At 44.1% G+C, this 18,799-nt stretch overlaps 1 protein-coding gene across 1 annotated transcript; it reads left to right on the top strand.

The window, feature by feature from the left end:
- Nucleotides 1-299: 299 nt before the first annotated feature.
- Nucleotides 300-18,386, top strand: C4A (complement C4A (Chido/Rodgers blood group)). The gene is made up of 41 exons (XM_074236656.1): nucleotides 300-443; nucleotides 661-859; nucleotides 1,094-1,295; nucleotides 1,474-1,544; nucleotides 1,622-1,710; nucleotides 1,918-2,000; nucleotides 2,124-2,220; nucleotides 2,339-2,444; nucleotides 2,553-2,679; nucleotides 3,117-3,232; nucleotides 3,364-3,543; nucleotides 3,683-3,868; nucleotides 4,016-4,201; nucleotides 4,352-4,507; nucleotides 4,795-4,921; nucleotides 5,309-5,383; nucleotides 5,468-5,662; nucleotides 5,784-5,898; nucleotides 6,014-6,084; nucleotides 6,533-6,672; nucleotides 6,786-6,989; nucleotides 7,368-7,419; nucleotides 7,612-7,701; nucleotides 7,932-8,141; nucleotides 8,325-8,400; nucleotides 8,524-8,680; nucleotides 8,837-8,974; nucleotides 9,098-9,269; nucleotides 9,859-10,094; nucleotides 10,177-10,344; nucleotides 10,694-10,753; nucleotides 11,170-11,263; nucleotides 11,396-11,579; nucleotides 11,834-11,924; nucleotides 12,249-12,323; nucleotides 16,432-16,534; nucleotides 16,809-16,898; nucleotides 17,287-17,382; nucleotides 17,565-17,648; nucleotides 17,750-17,882; nucleotides 18,027-18,386. Exons 1-41 carry the CDS (start codon nucleotides 379-381, stop codon nucleotides 18,166-18,168), a joined length of 5,241 nt encoding a protein of 1,746 aa, XP_074092757.1. The 5' UTR covers nucleotides 300-378; the 3' UTR covers nucleotides 18,169-18,386.
- Nucleotides 18,387-18,799: the final 413 nt, after the last annotated feature.

Genomic DNA, 18,799 nt, shown 5'->3' with positions numbered 1-18,799 from the left:
ATTTCAGTGAAAATCTCAGAATTTTTGGTAGGTCTTATACAAGATAACACCCAAATGTCACTAGGGTTAGGTGGTACTTTACATAACCCTCACTTCACCTGTATAAATTTCAGATTTGGGGATATACACAAAGAAAATCCATCTGTTTCAGAAAGACCTGAATTAAAGGAAGCCAAAATTTCCTCCCTGGGGCCCAGGTTTCTAGTACTTTCAGTACTGGGCTTTGGGCCAGTTGCATTTCTTAATTGTCACATGTTTTCCTGGCTAAACCAGAACAGGGGCGGAGCAAAGTCCAAAGTTATCTTATCTGGACTCCAGGACAGCCAGAAGGGGCTCGATGGACAGCTGGGATTGACCATCCTTGCAGTACTCCCAACCATGAAGTTCTTATGGATGCTACTTTGGGTTACCAGCCTCTTCACCTTGACTGTACAGGAAGCCAGGTCTTGGGGGAAACCCTTGTGTCCCTGAAGGTTATGGAGACTGGGGATGGGAGACTTAGCAGCTATGGAACAAAACACCTGGGTTTCTGATGGGAAATGAAGTCTTGATTGAAGGCTGGATGGGTGGATGAGAGGTTTGTGTTAGGGAAGAAGGAAGAATAAAGCTCAGTGTTCACAGGTCCTAACCCCACCCCTACCCCACTCTCATTTCTCTTAGGTTGCTGATTTTTTCACCTTCTGTAGTTCGTCTGGGTATACCACTTACAGTGGGACTGCAACTCCAGGGAGCTCCAAAAGGGGAGAAAGTCAGGGGTATTATCTTCCTGAGAAATCCATCAGGGCCCCCAGTTCATTGCTCTGAGGATGTGCCCTTTACCCTGGACTCTGACCATGACTTTCAGCTACTTAGCCTTCCGGTAATTGCATTCCTAACTCCCCAAATCCATTGGCCTATCCTGAATGGCTTCTACTGCCTTTTTGTGCCTGTCACCTAGTTCTCTCCATTTTGTTTTTTTTTTTACATGTCATTTACCTCCTTGCCTTTGATTCTCACCCTACATATGTTTCTCTGTCTTGGTCCCTTCCTTGATCTCAGTTGGTTTTTCCATATCTCTGTCTCTGCCTCTGACACTATCCTCATGTACCCTCAGGTCCCACTGATCCATGTACAGCGTTGTGGTCTCAATAAACTTTATGAGTCCCGTGTCGTACAACTTCTGGCCAAGACACCATGGCTAAAATCAACTTTATCTCGACAAATAGACACTCAGGGTGTCAACCTGTTCTTTTCCTCCCGTCGGGGTCACCTTTTTCTACAAACAGATCAGCCCATTTACAACCCTGGCCAACGTGGTGAGAAGCCCATAACTTCAATTTCTTTTTATTCAACAAGACAAGTTAATTGCACAGGCATACCATATACAGAATAGCATTTCCTTATAAAGGAAAAGGATGACAGGGAGGAAAGAGAAAACTAGCTCTTGGAATTTCCACTTTTAACCCACTAACACTTCTATATCATTTCCTCTAGTCCGATTCCGAGTCTTTGCTCTGGATCAGAACATGAGGCCATCCACGGATACCCTGACTATTACTGTTCAGGTGAATCTCTAGCCTTGTCTCCCGATTTCCAAACTTCTGCTCTAGGTTTGTTCATCGAATCCCTCTTCTCCTTCCAGAACTCTCATGGTCTTCAAGTCCGGAAGAATGAAGTGTTTTCTAAAAGATCCATTTTCCAAGATGATTTTGTGATACCTGACATCTCAGAGTGAGCTTTTTCTGGAATCTCCCATCCTGGAATATATATCTCCCTTAAATACCTTTCACAGACACCTCACTCCAAACCCCAGGACCTGACCTTCACAGCCTCCTCATATTGTCTCCCAAATTCCCCATCATATATAAGAACATTCTTTTTTTTCATTAGGTTCTTCTCTACCCACTTAGGATGAGCTATATTTGTATTTCTTCTCAGGCCTGGAATCTGGAAGATCTCAGCTCGATTCTCTGACAGTTTAGACTCCAACAGCAGTACTGAGTTTGAGGTGAAGAAATATGGTGAGCTGGAGACTAAAGAGAGAGTATCTTAAGGGAAGAAAGTTGGGGATGGATACTGAATCCGAGAGAAGAGGTGCTTTCATTACTATTTGACATTTTCTCCTCCTCACTACTCTCTCTTAGTTCTCCCCAACTTTGAGGTGAAGATCATACCTGAAGAGCCTTATGTGCTGGTAGCTCCCGGTGTTGATGTGCATATCCGATTGAATGTCCAGGCCAAGTAATCCTTTCCCTTATTGCCATGTCTATGTGTTGCTCCCAATACAAAATAACCCTTGGATCTTTTCGTACCTCCTCTGCCCCCTTCCCTAGGATTCTGCCCTATTTTCCCTTTTCAGGTATGTATATGGAAAGTCAGTGAAGGGAGTAGCTTATATTCGATTTGGTGTCCTGGATGAAAGTGGTGAGAAGAAATTCCTTCGAGGTCTGGAGAAGCAGTCCAAGGTGAGACTTGGAGGTCCTGGAAGGCACTTAGAGAGGGAAGGGTGATGGGGTAATAAGTGGAATTTTCATCACAGATGTCTGTTTTCTCTTTTGATCTCCCCTCCCTAGTTGTCAGATGGCCTCTGTAGCATTTCCCTCTCAGGTACAGAGATCCAGAAGGCATTGAACATCTCTGTGATGGACAGTCTTGAGGGGCTTCGTCTCTATGTAGCAGCAGCTGTCATTGAATCCCCTGGTAGGTGATCCTAGACCTCTGACTCCTTACCTTTCCATTCTGTTCCCTACTTCATCTTCTCTTGATCCACACTTAGTGTCCCTTTCTCCCCCAACCTTCCTGTCTGAGCATATAGTCACTCATGAGCTCCTTCCTTCTTTCAACTCTAGATAGGAAAGGATGACGGGAGACAGTGATTCCTGTGTCTTTCTCTCTTCACCTCTCACCCTTATCTCTTTGTCTCACTTTTTTGCCCCTGCTTTTTTTGGGGGGGGTTGTTTGCAAGGCAGCGGGGTTAAGTGACTTGCCCAAGGTCACACAACTAGGTAATTATTAAGTGTCTGAGTCTGGATTTGAATTCAGGTCCTCCTGACTCCAGGGACAGTGCTCTAACCACTGCATCACCTAGCTGCCCCTGTCCCTGACTTTTCATATCTATCTTATTTCCATGAACCTAGGGGGAGAGCTAGAGGAAGCTGAGCTTACCTCCTTGCGCTTTGTCTCATCTCCATTTTCGGTGGATCTGAGCAGCACCCAGCGATATTTTGTACCGGGAACCCCTTTTCTACTACAGGTTATTCCTGTAGGGTGTTGGGAAAGAGAATGGGGGGTGGGAATAGGTTGGGAAAGGCAATGTAGGTAAGGGGGAAATGGGACAGCACTTTTCTCTATTTCTTCTCTAATTTCTCTTTTATCATCTCTCAGAGCTTGGTTCAGGATATATCTGGCTCTCCAGCTCCTGGGATCCCCATCAAAGTTTCCACCAAATTTATCACCTCAGGAGTTGATTCTAATATTCAGGATCATAATCTCCACACAGATGAGAGGGGTCGGCTCAGCATGCTCATCAATATCCCCCAAGCTACCCAAGAGTTGCAGTTCACGGTGAGATGGGAGGCAAGATAGGAGGAAGATGAGCTAAGAACTGGATGCTTGTGTTGCTCAGGAGCAAGGTGGGGATCTGGGAATTGAAGATCCAGACTCCTGAGCCCTTCTGACCTTTCTCTTTGTTCCCTCCTCCCAGGTATCTGCAGGATCCCCTTTCCCAGCAGAGGCCACCCTTACTGCCCATGCTCCACCTCCTGGAGGCCCTGGGTTCTTGTCCATGGAATGGTTGGATTTCAGACCTCCCCGTGTGGGACAGACATTCACTCTAAACCTTCGTGCTGTGGGAGTTGATGGGACTACTTTCTCTCATTACTACTACATGGTAAGGATAGGCCAATAAGGGCAGGATTGTTGGAGCAAAGATTAAAGCAGAATCCTTCTCTGGAGGTGGAGACAGTGAGGAAGACAGGAGAATAGAGAAAAAGCTCCTTTTAGATCCTTCTCTAACGAACTACTATGGTACTCTCAGGTCCTGTCACGTGGACAGATCATATCCATGCATCGAGTGGCAAAGCAGGCTGTGACCTCCATCTCTATACCTATAATCTCCCAACTTGTGCCTTCCTTCCGTCTTGTCACCTTCTATTACCACAACGGTTTCCCAGTTGCCAATTCCTTAAAAGTGGATGTCCAGGCAGAAGATTGTGAAGGGAAGGTAATTGGGAAAGAGAAGGAGAAATATGATAAGACAGAGGGAGATAGAGAGAAGGAGAGAAGAGGAATGAACTCAAGCTCAAAAAATAGGTAAGGAATTTCTTCCTCCCAATAATGTTGCCCTGCTTTGTTTTTACTCCTCTGTCCCTAGCTGGAACTGAAAGTGGATGAGGCAGAACTTCGACCTGGAAACCATCTGAAGCTAAATTTATATACAGATTCCTTGGCAAATGTAGCTTTGGGGGCTGTGGATACTGCAGTATATGCAGCAGGTGGCCAGAGGCACAGACCTCTCCATATGAGCAAGGTTGAGATAGTAGTCCCCAGAGTCTCCTTTTCCTCATCCCTTTGCTACTTTCCCCTGACTCCTTAGCCACTTTCCCTCCCTCCAGCTCCACCAAACCTCTCTCTTTTTGGGAGTCCTATTTTAATTCTCCTGCAGACTTCACCCTTTTCTGTGGACCTACCCTGACCCCCGCCCCCTCCCCAACTCAATGCCTTTTCTCTTTTAGCAACCTTTTACTTTCAGTTTCCTTTATTCCTCTCCTCCAAGTCCCCAGCTTCCATAGCACCTCTTGTCTTTCTTCTCTTCAGGTCTTCAGTGCTATGAATGCCTATGACTTGGGCTGTGGCCCTGGGGGTGGGATCAATGCTCTTCAGGTTTTTGAGTCGGCTGGTTTAATGTTTTCAGATGGACGCAAGTGGACCCAGCCCAGTGACAGTAAGAAAAAAGAGTTTGGGGTTGAGGAGGGTTAGAGTGAGAGGATGAAGACAGAACAGAGAGAGAGAACAGAAGGGTTGGGAGTAGAAGAGTATAAATTAGCACTGGCCTAGGAGTCAGGATACCTTCCGTTAATTAGCTGTGCAACTTTGGATTTCTTTCTGGTCCTCAGTGTCTTTAACTATAAAGTTAGGAAGTAATGGATTATTTTTAAGATCAAATTCAAGGTTTGATATTCTGGAATTAAGCAGAAAGAATGAGGAGAAAGAATAAGGAGAAAGGGAAGGGTAGGGAAAGAATGGAAACAATTTTATATAAGGAAGGGAGGAACAGGACATGGGATTTGTGTAACTAAGCCCCCCATCTTTTTATCATCTGCCACTGTAGGTTTGAGGTGTCCTAAGGAGAATAAAGGCCGGAGAAAAAGAAATGTGAATTTCCAGAAGGCCATTCTTCAGAAGAGTGAGTGATGAGATTAGAGATAGAACCTTAATTGCTTTTGGTGGTGTGGGGCCTTTCTAGTGAACACTCTTATGTGGCCCACAGTGAGTCAGTATGTTGGTCAAGCCAAGCGTTGCTGCAAGGATGGGATGACACCATTGCCCATGCGCCGGTCTTGCAAAGAACGAGTGTCCAGAGTACCAGATCCCACCTGCCGTGAGTCCTTCCTGTCCTGCTGCCAGTTTGCTGAAGAGCTTCGTAAAAAGATGCGCACCTGGGGCAGCATAGGGCTTGCCAGAGGTAACAGTTATCAATGGTTATGGCTTGGGCCTCCAAGGTCAAGGAGAGGTGGGAATGCTGGTTGGATGCCCAGGCCCTTGAAGATGAAGAACCATTTTTATGCCTTTCTCACTCATCCCAGCTCAGGACATGTGGGAAGAGGAAGAGGAACTGCTTGTTGAAGATGATATCCTCATCCGGAGTTATTTCCCTGAGAACTGGCTCTGGATCCTGTTGACAGTAGACAAAGTTAAAAAGTAAGGAGACCAAGGGGACATTCCACTTGCTATCCTCAAAACTGCACTCACCTTAGGGACCCCAGCATCCAACCCCCAGATTTGATATATGTTCTTTATGCTCCCTCCAACATAGGGTATATGACTTTGTCCCTGATTCCCTGACTACATGGGAAATCCATGCTGTGAGCCTTTCCCAGACAAAAGGTGACATTAATATCACTACCCATTCTTTCCTCTCTGCCTTCTCCCCTCTTATCTTAATGTTACCTTAATGTGGAGCCTTCTGTCCCTTAGGAAATCCTAGTTAGCTTGTGGTTCCCCAAGGGGGTAGCTAGCTTCCAGGGATCCTTCACTCTTCCTATACAAAGAAAGTTGGGAAAGAAGGGAGGGGAAATTCTGTCAATTGATCTTGGAAGCGCTGGGGCTAGAATGAGTGCCCTAGGAGCCTCCTGGGCATCTCACTTAGAATTGTACTGGGACTGTTTATGATTCTTCCTGTGCTTCTTCCAGACTCTCCTGTGCTGTACCTTACCTCATAATTATTTCTTTGCTCTTTCCTTCTTAGTTTTTCTACTTCCCTAAACATCCTGTGATATATCACACCTCTCTGTTCCTCTACTCTCACTGATCCCTATAACTGTTCCTTAACCAGGTTTTTGTGTGGCTCAACCTGTCCAGGTTAGAGTTTTCCAAGAATTCCACTTACATTTTCGCCTTCCCTACTCCGTCCGAAGATTTGAGCAGCTAGAGCTTCGACCTGTCATCTACAACTACCTGAATAGGAACCTATCTGTGAGATCACATAGAGAATGGAAAAGAAGCAAATGGGGAACTAAAAGGAGAGGGCTACTTGGTTCCCATGATTCTCTTCATTCCTCCCTCTTGTCTCTACCTTCCCTGTCTAGGTGAATGTTCAGGTGTCCCCTGTGGAAGGGCTGTGCCTGGCTGGTGGTGGTGGCAGAGTGCTAAGGCTAGAGGTCCCTGCTACATCAGCACGACCTGTCTCCTTCCCTGTGGTGCCCACAGATGCTACTGCTGTGTCCCTGAAGGTCATGGCCCAAGGACCTTTTGGAGTTGGAGATGCTGTAGCCAAGGTCTTGCACATTGAGGTGAGAGATGGGACCTCTGACCAGTCCTCCAATTTTACCTACCTATAAAAGTCCTTCCTCAAACACATTCCCAAGTCTCTGAATCTGAGACCCTAGTTCCCATTTGAACTAGTTTCCATTTAGATCATGCTCCCTGTTTTCCTGTCTCATGGGACTAGTCCCTAAAACTTTCTGCCCGGTCTTACTACTTCCTTGCAAATCCTAGGCTAGCAACTCCTTTTCTTCTTTGCTGCAAGCATCCTACCTCCATTCCCCAAAAGGGTCTGTAGTCCAAACCCTAGAAATAGGGGTTGAGGGTTGACTGAGACATAGAGATGGATGAAGCCTTGAATCCTTGGCTTTTGAGTGATCACTTCTGCTTTCCCTTCACCTGGACAGAGAGAAGGAGCAGTCCAGATAAAGGAGTATGCCTACAAGCTGAATCCCCTAAGTGAGTGATCCCCCAAACTCTAACTCTCTAAGGTTCATGCCTTACTTCTTAATCCTCTACTAATGTGCATCTCACTTTAGAGTTCATATGTATGAGGAATAAGATTTGAGGGGGGGAATATTTTAGAATCCCTAAGGATGGGGGAATGTGATATGACTCTTTCTAGATCCCTGATTCCATATTTCTCTTTAGACTCCCGTGACCGGACCTTTGATATTCCTGGAGAGAACCCATCCAATGTTATCCCCGATGGAGACTTCAGTAGCATTGTTCGTGTTACAGGTAGTCAGTTCTGCTGACTCCAGATCCCCCTGTTGCTTGATTTTTAATTTTTCTCCAGTAACCTCTAGTCCATCTTGTGCCCTCAATGATTCTACTCTGGTCCCTGTTGATGTTTCCCTCTTGTCAGTCCTATGGGCCTCTGAATCCCACAGCAATCTCATGACCCTTCTAGTCTTCCAGTCTTTCATCTCAAAGATGAGAGGTCTTAGGTTCTCTTTTATCCCATGCAGCTTCTGAGCCCATGGAGACCTTGGGCTCTGGGGGAGCCCTGTCCCCAGAAGGGCTAGGGTCTTTGCTGAGGGTGCCCCAAGGTTGTGGAGAGCAAACCATGATCTACCTGTCCCCCACACTTGCCGCCTCCCGTTATCTGGACAAGACTGAGCAATGGGGAAAACTGCCTCCTGAAATGAAAGACCATGCAATGGATCTCATCCAGAAAGGTGTGAAGTAGAAGTAGGGAATGGGAAAGAGGTGGGTGAAGGTCAGGGGATTTGGCATAGAATAAGGCGAGAAGGTGGGAAGAACCACCTTGGAGGGGGACAGTTGGAGAAAAGTAGAGAACCAAAAAAATTGTTGGAGGTTTGGCAGGAATGGAAACTAGCAGCTCTGTTCTCTCCCCCAAGGCTATGCTCGCATCCTGCAGTTCAGGAAAAAAGATGGCTCCTATGGGGCTTGGTTGCACCGGGAGAGCAGCACTTGGTGAGATGAATCACCCAAGGAGTCTGACTAAAGGGTGGGGAAAAATCTGGGAAGAACATCAGGGTTTCCCAGTGAAAGCTGAAGTTGGGGACCATTTCTGACTCCTCCTTCCCCTCCTCCCAGGCTCACAGCCTTTGTCCTCAAAGTGCTCAGCATAGCCCAGGAGCAGGTGGGTGGCTCTATGGAAGGTCTAAGGGAGACGGCCCAGTGGCTTCTGACCAAGCAGTTTGGGGATGGTTCTTTTCAGGACCCCTGTCCAGTCATCCACAGGGATATGCAGGTACTTGGGTCAGGAGTGAGGAGTTAAAAAGGGAGGAGAGGCTTGCTCCCTGGGGGGAGGGTGAGAGGGAGCTGAGAATGTCTGGGATTCCTAAAGGCTCTTGCTCTGCTCCAATGTGGTGATGGTCTTAATGCTTCCTTTGTTTTTATCTTCCAGGGTGGTCTGGTGGGACCTGATGAGGCTGTGGCCCTAACTGCTTTTGTGGCTGTGGCTCTCCAGCATAGCTTGGCTGCCTTCCAGACTTCTGAGGATGATCCCAACAAGGAGAAAATCAATGAGCTGCTGCAGAGAGTGGTAAATGCAATACTTATTTTCCCTGCCCCCCCCCCAAACTTCCAGTCCCCAAAATCTTCCCTGAAAGTCCTACTTCCCTCAGGGACCCAGGAATTCAAGGAACCCTTTTCAACCCCCTTCCAGGAGGCCTCCATCTTGCGTGCAGATTCATTCCTGGTCGGAAAAGTAACTGCTGGGCTCCTGGGGTCTCATGCAGCTGCCATCACAGCATATGCTCTGACTCTGACTAAGGCCCCCAAAGCTCACCAAAATCTTGCCCATAACAATATTATGGCCATGGCCCAAGGAAAAGGAGGTATGTACCCAAGGACCCAGACATGACCTTGGGGGCTACCTACTGTGTGTAGGCATTGTGCTAAATGTTTTACAAATATCTCATTTGGTCCTCACAATAACCTTTGAAGTGAGTCCTGTTCTTTCCATCTCAAATGATGAGGAAATTGAAGCAGGTAGAGGTTAAGAGACTGGCTCAGGGTTATAGTAGTGTCTGGGGCCAAATTTGAACTCAGATTTTCCTGACTCTAGACCCAGTACCACCTAGCTATTTAGAAAATTGAATCCAGAAAATTGAAAGGATTTAAAGGTTTGTGGTGGGAGAAACTCAGGCTGGGGAGGAATCAGAATGTAGGGGAGGATGAAATAATTCCTGAGGGATCAAACTTTAGAAATAACAAAGTAAAGGACCAGACTTTAGGCCTCAGATTAAATTCAGATGAATTAATAGACCTTAAAAATTATTGACTTAAAATAATAGAAGTAAAAAACTGAAAAAAAAGAATTCAGGGATAAGGAGGTGTATATTATAATTATATTTCTGACTCTATGCCTATCTCTCTTTCTGTCTCTCTTCCCTTCTCTGCTTTTATCTTGTCTCCATTTCCCAGATGACTTATACTGGGGTCCAGTTGCTGGGTCTCAAAATAATGCTATTGCACCAACTCCAAGCACCAGTGGTGGCTCCTCAGAGCCCACTCCCCTGGCTCCAGCCCAGTGGGTGGAAACAACTGCCTATGTACTCCTCCACCTCCTGTTGCGAGAGGGGAAGGCTGAGCTGGCTGATCAGACTGCAAACTGGCTAACCCACCAGGCCAGTTTCCAAGGGGGATTCCGCAGTACCCAGGTAGAGGGAACTAAGGGAGAAAGGCAGGGAGGAAGCAGATCCTCCTAAATTCTAGGCTGGAGAAGAATGCTTGTTTTTCCAGGACACAGTAGTTGCCCTGGATGCCCTCTCTGAGTACTGGATTGCCAGCCATACAACTACAGAGACCACGCTCAATGTTACCCTGAGTGGTCAGGTTCGCCAAGGAACCAAAGCCCACAGCATCCAGTTAAACAGCCATCAAATGTCGGGGTTAGAGGAGGATCTACAGGTGACCAAACAAGCCCTTGGATTTGGCAGTTGAGGCTATTGGGGACTAGGCCCTCAAAAGTGAGACTCCCACTTGGCTCCACCCAGTCTTAGCTCTTGATGTCCTGTGTCCTTTCCACTTGCACAAGCTCAGAGCTGAGGGAAGTGTGGGTGGGAAGTGGGACACTTCTGATGCTCCTATTCTCTTCTCGCTCTCCCCCATTTTCTAGATGTCCCTGTTTTCTTTTCCTCTTATCATTTCCCTGACTCTTAGCTAATTTCTCTATTATTAAAGAAGCAATGAGTTGGGGAGTGGCAGACAGCTTCTCTTCTCTCCTTTGACATATTTCTCTCTTTCTGCTCTCCAAAAGTTTCCCTTGGGCAGCAAGATCACTGTCAAGGTGGGAGGAAACGGCAAAGGGACTTTAAAGGTGAGAATTGGAGAAACTCTTGGGCCCTCAAGAGGTGGGAGAAAAGGTGGCCTGGCAGGAGGTGGCAGGTGGGCCATAGAGGTGAGCTGTGGCCAGGAGAGTCAGAAACTTATTCTTGTCTTTCTAAACCCTACACTTAGCACAATGCCTGGCACAGTTTATTTATTGATCCACCTACTGACTGTCTGGAAGGCAGGGAGAGAATTCCTAATTATTCAGGAAAGACAAGGACATTAGAGACCTCTCTTAGAGTTGACATCAGTTATGTTATGGAGAAGCCCTTTGGTGTGGGCTGAGTGGGAGAGGCTGGTGAGTGTGGATATAAATAGAATTCAGAATAGGGACAAAATGACACTGATTCCCCCTCAAACCCCCTCCCTATCAAATCAAAACCAAAACTTTTCTTCCTCCCCAAGATTCTACGAAAATTCAACATCCTAGAAGAGAAAAATACAACTTGTAAGGACTTCAAGCTGGAAGTGATAGTCACAGGGTCTGTCCAATATTCAGGTAAATGCAGGATGGGAGGGGGAATCTATACATTTGGGTCCCTGAGGAAAGTAAGGACCAGGGAGAAAGATACCTGGATCCTTTCTCATGTCCTTATTCCTATCCTTTCTCATGTCCTTATTCCTATGCTAGAGGCATCAAATGATGACTATGAATACTATGAGGAGGAACCCCAACTTAGGGATGATCCAAGTCCTTTGGCATCCCCTGTGACACCCCTGCAGCTATTTGAGAGACGTCGGAACCGCAGGAAGAGGGAAGCACCTAAGGCAGGAGATGAAAAGGAGCCAAGGGTGCATTATGAAGTATGCATCTGGTGAGTGCTTTCAGGTTGGAGTGAGGGTAGGTACCTGAGGGAGGTGAGAGCTTGACATTGGGGTAGGTAAGGAGTGAAGTCAGGGACTGGGGTGATCAGATGTGCACATCCCAGTGTGGTAAACAGGGGAATAGGCAAAGTCTGGGTGGATGCTGAGCCAAAGTTGAGCTCCTGGGGATTGGGATTGAATAGTGGGTAGAAGAGTATTTGAAGGTCAGTAGAAGGTAAGGTCACCTAAAGTATCTTCCCCAAAGGCGAAATGATGGGGTCAACTTCCCTGGAATGGCTATTGTAGACATCACCCTGCTGAGTGGATTCCATGCCCTACAGACCGACCTAGAAAAGGTATGATTGAACTTCTTCCTCCCATTTAGGTCACAATTATCTTATCTTTGGAATCATAGGTTCTAGGTTCAGTTTCTATTTCCTACAGTTACTTATGTGACCTTGACCTATTCATTTAAATTCGCTTATGCCTTAATAGCCTTTCAGCTCTAAAATCTATGGTCCTATATTCTTCGACCTTCCTAAGAGTTCAGGCTCCCTCCTATCTATCCAGACTCAGCCATCTTAGTTCCCATAATTAGTCTGTTGTTCTTCTTCAGTAGCTTTGGTCTTTTCAGTGGGAAGCTTTTGGTATTTCCTTAATCTCACTTTTTCTCTTCCTAGTTGATCTCACTTTCAGATCGTTATGTGAGTCACTTTGAGACCCAGGGACCTCATGTCCTGCTGTACTTTGATTCGGTGAGTGTATGTCTGTCTGTGTGTGTGTGTGTGTGTGTGTGTGTGTGTGTGTGTGTGTGTGTGTCCATGGGGGGGGAGGATTTGGGAGGTACAAAACATCAGCTCTATACATACCAGTGTTGTTTTAAGCATCTGAGGAGAGAGAAAACTCATTATATAATTATTTATAACTGAGTTCTCACTGTGGCAAGGCAATTCTTCTATACCTCCTGAGTCAATTGACCATTATACTTATCTCAGCAACTTTTCCAAATCTTTTCCTCTTTCCTCAGACTACCCAAAGTTTCCCTTCCCCCACACCCTGTCAGTGAGAACCATTTATGCTTATTTCACTGAAAAAAACTGAGACCATTCGATGGACCTCTCTTTTCTCCCCATTCCTCATTTCACATTACTCTGATTTCATTATTCAACTGAAACTTTTCTTTCCAAAATTACTAATGATCTCTTAATTGCCAGATTGAATGACCTAGTTTTGGAAAGAAAAGTTTTGTAGTTACAATTGTTATAAGCACTTTCTACAATTGTTATAAAACCCTTTGTTTCAATGAAAAGTTAACCAGAAGCAAAAACAAAACAGATCAAATCACATAAAACAAAGAAATGATGAGTTTATAAAGTGCCGAGGTCTAAAACTTTGGTAAGTCCAATCTAGCTATATTGAAAATGTTCATTTGTTCATTCATTTATTTATTGAATATTAATATTATCTCCATTATATGCAGAGTACTTTGAATATTTGTTGTTGAGAGAGTTAGAAAGTTTGGATTTAAAAAAATAAACAACTCACGCTCATAGAATGCTTTAAGATTTATAAGCACTTTTCCCCAAACAGGACTGTGAGGTAGGTAGGAGAAAATGGATTATTCCTGTTTTTATAGAGGGGGAAACTGAGGTGTAGAGAGGAAAGTGACTTGCCCAGTTTTCTTCCTTCATGTATAGCACATTTTGCATGAGACCCTGCTATCTTTCTCTGAGCTTACAAAGTTTAAAGACACCAGAAAAGCATGGGTGAAATCGGTGGATACCTTATTCACTTCCATTTCTCCCCTGAATCCTATCTTCTATACTTTGGTTGAATCTGCCTTACCTTTCCTGTCTTGTCTCAGATTCTTCCCTTGGACCTGAACGATATCTTTCACAGACCTTGCAGATGCTTCTCTTGCTCTTCTCCTTGAGGTCCCTATGGATCAGGGAGTCTTAATTTGACAAAATCAAGGGATCTGTGGGCTTTGGATGGAAAAACTCATTTCTTCTTTTTTTTTAAAAAACTAACTTATGACTTAATTTTTTCTCTGATCTTTTAAAAGTGCTATTCTGGGAATGGGTCTTTAGAATTCACCTGACTGCCAAAGAAGTTTGGGATGCAGAAAAAGTGAAGAGCCCCTTTGTGACTGCTCTTCTGGAAACCCTCATTTCCAACCATTTTTCTCTTTCTTGGTCAGTTTGCTTGAAATCTACTAACATGAGCCACTGTTAAAGTTGGCTCTGCCTGTTAGTGAAACTGGGCTCCTTCACCACAGTTCCAACAGGCATCAAGGTCCAGCATCATTTCATGGACAGTGTTAATTGCTTCCATTATCATCTCCCAGACTACCTGCTACCACTCTTCTAAACAGATTGATTTTTTACTTTATGTCATGCCTTGCTGCTGTTTTCCCCTAGCCCTTCTCTGACATACCATGAAGTTCTTTTTTCTGATTAGATCCTGGGATGTTGTGACACTAAGAAGATACATTGCTTATGATAGTAGGTTAGTAGCCAGTTGCTCATTAGATCATATTAGTAAATTTCAAGGAGACTGAGGTAGAGAGAAATGTTTGAAAATATTAAGGAGGGCTGATACCTAAACGAGGAAGAGTCAAAACAGAAGGAAAAACTATAGACCAATTTTTCTAATGAATATTGATGCAAAAAATTTAAATAAAATATTTTAAGGAGATTAAAGCAATATATCACCAGCATAATACACTGTAATTAGGTAGGATTTATACCAGGAATGCAGGGCTAGTTCATTATTAGGAAAACTATTAGCACAATTGACCATATCAATAACAAAAGCAACAGGAATCATTATCTCAGAGGGATCTATGGGTTCTGTCTCTTGAAAATTTAGTTAGAGTCCTTATTTTTTAAGTTTTGAAATATTAGAAAGAGAGAGCACCTAAGAGAGGATCATCTCCTGTTGCCATCTTGGCTTCACCCCCGATTATCTCAATAGATGCAGAAAAAGATTTTGACAACATACAACACCCATTCCTTTTAAAAACACTGGATAGCTTAGGATTAATTATAACACTTTCCTTAAAATGATGTAGCTATTTAAAACTATTAGCAAACATTATCTGTAATGGGAATAAGCTGGGCGCATTTCCTATAAGATTAGGGATAAAACAAAGATGCCCACTGTCACCACTATTATTCAGCAATGTACTTGAAATATAAACTTTAGCAATAAGAAGAAAAGAAATTGAGGAGATTAGAATAGGCAATGAGGAAACAAAACTCATTCTTTGCAGATGAAATGATGGTATACTTAGAGAATCAACTAAAAACTTATGAGAAATAATTAAAAATTTTAGTAAAGTTGCAGCATAGACAATAAGGGTAGGAATTCCTGAAGAGCAGGCATAATAGGGGCTCTTTGCCTTTTCTGTTTCTAGACACTTTTAGCAGTCTGAACTCAGTCAGTGTACAGACCTCCCCTAAACTGATTACTGCCATCTTCTCTGAAAGAGAAATCCTCTGCAGTTTTTTGCATTGCAAAATTTTTTAAAATGACAATAATAATAATAAGGGAAGAATCACTGCATCAAATGCTGTAATGAAAGCAGATGAATCTGTTAGCAGGACTAGAAAGGAGGAAGCCTGGAAGTAACAAGAGGGATGAGGATACTTTTAAAGAAGTTTTTAAGAAACTCTGCCTGAAAAAATGAGAACTTGAACTAACTGAATAGCAGTGAAAATGGTAGGGTAGGAGGGAAGAAAAAAGATAAGAGAGATGTTTTGAAAAAAAAATTAATGGATATTTATTATAGGGGATGGAAAGTAATAGCAGTTATCTCCTACATAGGCAACTATGTGGCACAGTGTATACAGCCCTGGCCTGGAATTTAGAAGACTCAAGTTCAAACCTAGTCTCAGACACTAGTTGTTTGATCCTGGCAAGGCACATAACCTCTGTCTGCCCTAGTTTCCTCAGTGGATATAATAACTTTTCACCTACCTTGCAAGATTGTTATGAGGTTCAAATGAGATATTTGAAAAAACTTCTGTTTATCTAGGCACATAGTAGGGGCTGTAGAAATGCTTATTTTCTTTCCCTCTTAAGTTTTGACTTTACTGTTTGTTTGAAAAATGGTGGTACCACTGATAGAGACAGAGAAATCAGAAAAGAGAGTTAATTTAGAAGGAAAGATAAATTCAGTTTAGACATGTTGGCTTCTTTCCTATTACTTCTGGGATCAAATAAAATTCCTCTGTTTGGCATTCAAAGCTCTTCATTACTTGGACTACTCTTGGCTTTCTAATAACTTTCTTATACATTCATCTTCTCCACACTCTTTATCATCCAGCCATACTAGCCTACATTGGTGTTGCTTCCACAACATGTTGCATTTCCCACTACCAGACCTTATCAACTGACTGTTGCCTTTTCTTGGCCTCTCAGCTGCCTGTATCTTCCTCTCATCTTCCATCTACTCAACATCATAGATTTATAGATGGAAAGAACCTCCAAGGTACCCTCCACTCTTTTACTTTATAGATGAGCTTGAAACCAAGAGAAATTAAATGACTGGCCCAGGTTTATATAGGTAATAATTAACAGAATCCAGATGTGATCCTGGGTCCTCTGATGCCAAATCAAATGTTTTTCTACTATGTGTTCTCTGGAATAGAACAGACCAAAATGAAGAGGGAACAGAGAGCAAAGGAAATAATGAAGAAAGAGAGAGAGACAGAAGAGAAAGAGGAGAGAGAGCAGGAAAAGAGAGGAAGAAGAGAGAGGAGAAAGAAAAGAAATAAGGGAAAGAGAGAGGAGTGAGAGAGATTGGGGTACAGGGATGGCCTCTATAGTCACTTGCACATTCTTGCATTTTGACCCCAGGTTTCGGCATCCCGGGATTGTGTGGGTTTTGAGGCTGTGCAGGAGGTACCTGTGGGGTTGGTGCAGCCAGCGAGTGCAGTTCTTTATGACTACTATGAGCCTGGTGAGTGAGAGAGGGAGTATGGGAAAGCCTGAGCTTCTGGAGAATGGGAAGTGATGGGATAGCATGGGACCCACAAGGACCTTGGGCATTCTGGGAAATCATAAGATTGTTTGGAATTCTTGACTGGTTTGGAGATGGAAAGAGAGTACTGAACCTGAGAGTCCCCCTCTTCTTCCTTCTTGTTGTGCCATGGACCTTTCTCCTCTCCTCCATGGAGCAGTAGGAGGGGAAATGGAGAGACAAGTTTGTTATTGTGACTTTTTCATCCTCACAGGGCAGAAATGTGTTGTGTTCTATGGCGCCCCGAGTAAAAGTAAACTTCTGTCCACACTGTGCTCTGGGGATGTTTGTCAGTGTGCAGAAGGTGAGTCATAAGCACTTGTGGATGGGGAAGGGATGGCTCCTGGGGAGTGGGGGAACCAGAGAGAATGGGAGAGTGACTGAGACATAAATGGAGACCTAACACACATCATTTGTCCCTATTCCCTCCTCTTCCCCCATAAAGGAAGAAAGTAAGAAAAATAAAACTCCTGGTTACAAACATGTAAAATTAAGCAAAACAAAGTTCTGCACTATCCATATCCCAAAAAACCCCCCAAAACAAAGAAAAAAGTCTCTGTGTTCTGAATGCTTCCTCTATCAGGAAGGTGGGTAGCATGTTTCATCATGAGTCCTTTGAAATTGTGATTGGTCATACATAACATTTTTCTTTCATTCTCTCCCCCCACACTCTTCATTTTTCCCTTTCTTAGGAAAATGTCCAAAAAAATACAGAATCACAGAAGTAGAGAAAATGGAAGAAGAGGTCAGGATGAATTATGCCTGCTATGATCCACGTGTACATTATGGTAAGTTAATAACCTCAGGTACTCGCCTTTTCCTTTAGGGTTCCAGGAATCCTCATTTCTTCAGTTCTTCAACTTTTTCTAGACATTACCCATCCTTCAAACGTTTTACTTCACATCCCAACATATCATCTCTAATTCTCTCAGCCCTGGGGTGACCTCTGCTCCCTTCTTCCCATTAACAGGTTTCCAGGTTGAGGTTCTTCGAGCAGAGGACAAAGTTGCCTTCCGACTCTTCGAAACCAGGATCACCCGTGTTCTGCATTATAGTACTGACGGGGTTACAATAGCTGGGTGGGGCTAGCTGGAGAATGAGGAGATGGATGTCAGGGGCATTCTAATATCTTCTCTTTCCTTATCATTCCCCTAGCTCAAGATGTGAAAGCTGGTGTTGGCCAGATTCGAAACTTCCTGGTACGGGTCTCGTGTCGCCTGCAGTTGGAACCTGGGAAGAAATATTTGATCATGGGGCTTGATGGAGTCACATTTGACATTAAGGAACGGTGAGTTATCTATATTCCAGAGGACCCCTTTTTCTTTCTCCTTCCCTCTGAAGATCTGAGCTCCTCAATCCCTTAGGGATTCAAGGACCTAGGCCTTCCATCTTTCTTAGACTTTTATCCCTTCCTACCTCTTTCCTTACACAGTCCCCAGTATTTGCTGGACTCCATGACTTGGATTGAGGAGATACCTTCTGAAAAGAACTGCCAGGCCTTGCGATTCCGCTCTGCTTGTGCTAACCTCAGTGAATTCCTCCAGAAATATGAAACACAGGGATGTCAGGTTTAGAAGGCGATATCCTCTGCCTCCTCTCCACTATCTCCATGGAATTTCCTCACTCAAGGTACCCTGAATCTTGTCCTTCAACACCGCCCTACACCTTCTCATTTCTCCTTCCTGAAAGGAAGGGAGATCTAATTGCTTTAGGACCACACTCTTGACTTCCTCTTTCCCTCCTAATCTCATCTCTCAAACTGGAAATCAATAAAAATTGTTTGATGACCAAGTCAGTGATGTTTGTTTTATGTTTCAGCCTTACAACTTTCTCTGGACCACTATTCTTGGACACACTCCCACCATTCCTAGCTGTTTCTCTTTCTTATTGCTGTGACCCTTTCTAGCTTCTCCTTGATCCTCTCATTCTTCATTCTTACAATGTTTTAGCAAATTCTGACACCTAGTTCTCCTGCCATAGCCTCTCAACCATGTCTCCTCTTCTCTCTATTTTATTACTCATCTAGCTACCCATCTCTTACCTCCAGTGATTATAACTTTGTAATAAATCTCATTGGAAACTGTTTGTATCAGATCATGTTACCTGTCTCATGGCAACAAGTTTCTGAACTCTTGGCTCTTTCTCTACTTTCTCTGCCCCAAGGCCACACAGCTAGGTAATTATTAAGTGTCTGAGGCCAGATTT

Source organism: Macrotis lagotis, chromosome 5 (genome assembly GCF_037893015.1).
Source record: "Macrotis lagotis isolate mMagLag1 chromosome 5, bilby.v1.9.chrom.fasta, whole genome shotgun sequence".
In the NCBI taxonomy this organism is placed as follows: domain Eukaryota; kingdom Metazoa; phylum Chordata; class Mammalia; order Peramelemorphia; family Peramelidae; genus Macrotis; species Macrotis lagotis.
The sequence above is the reverse complement of the archived record's forward strand: the minus strand, read 5'-3'. Positions and strand labels throughout refer to the sequence as shown.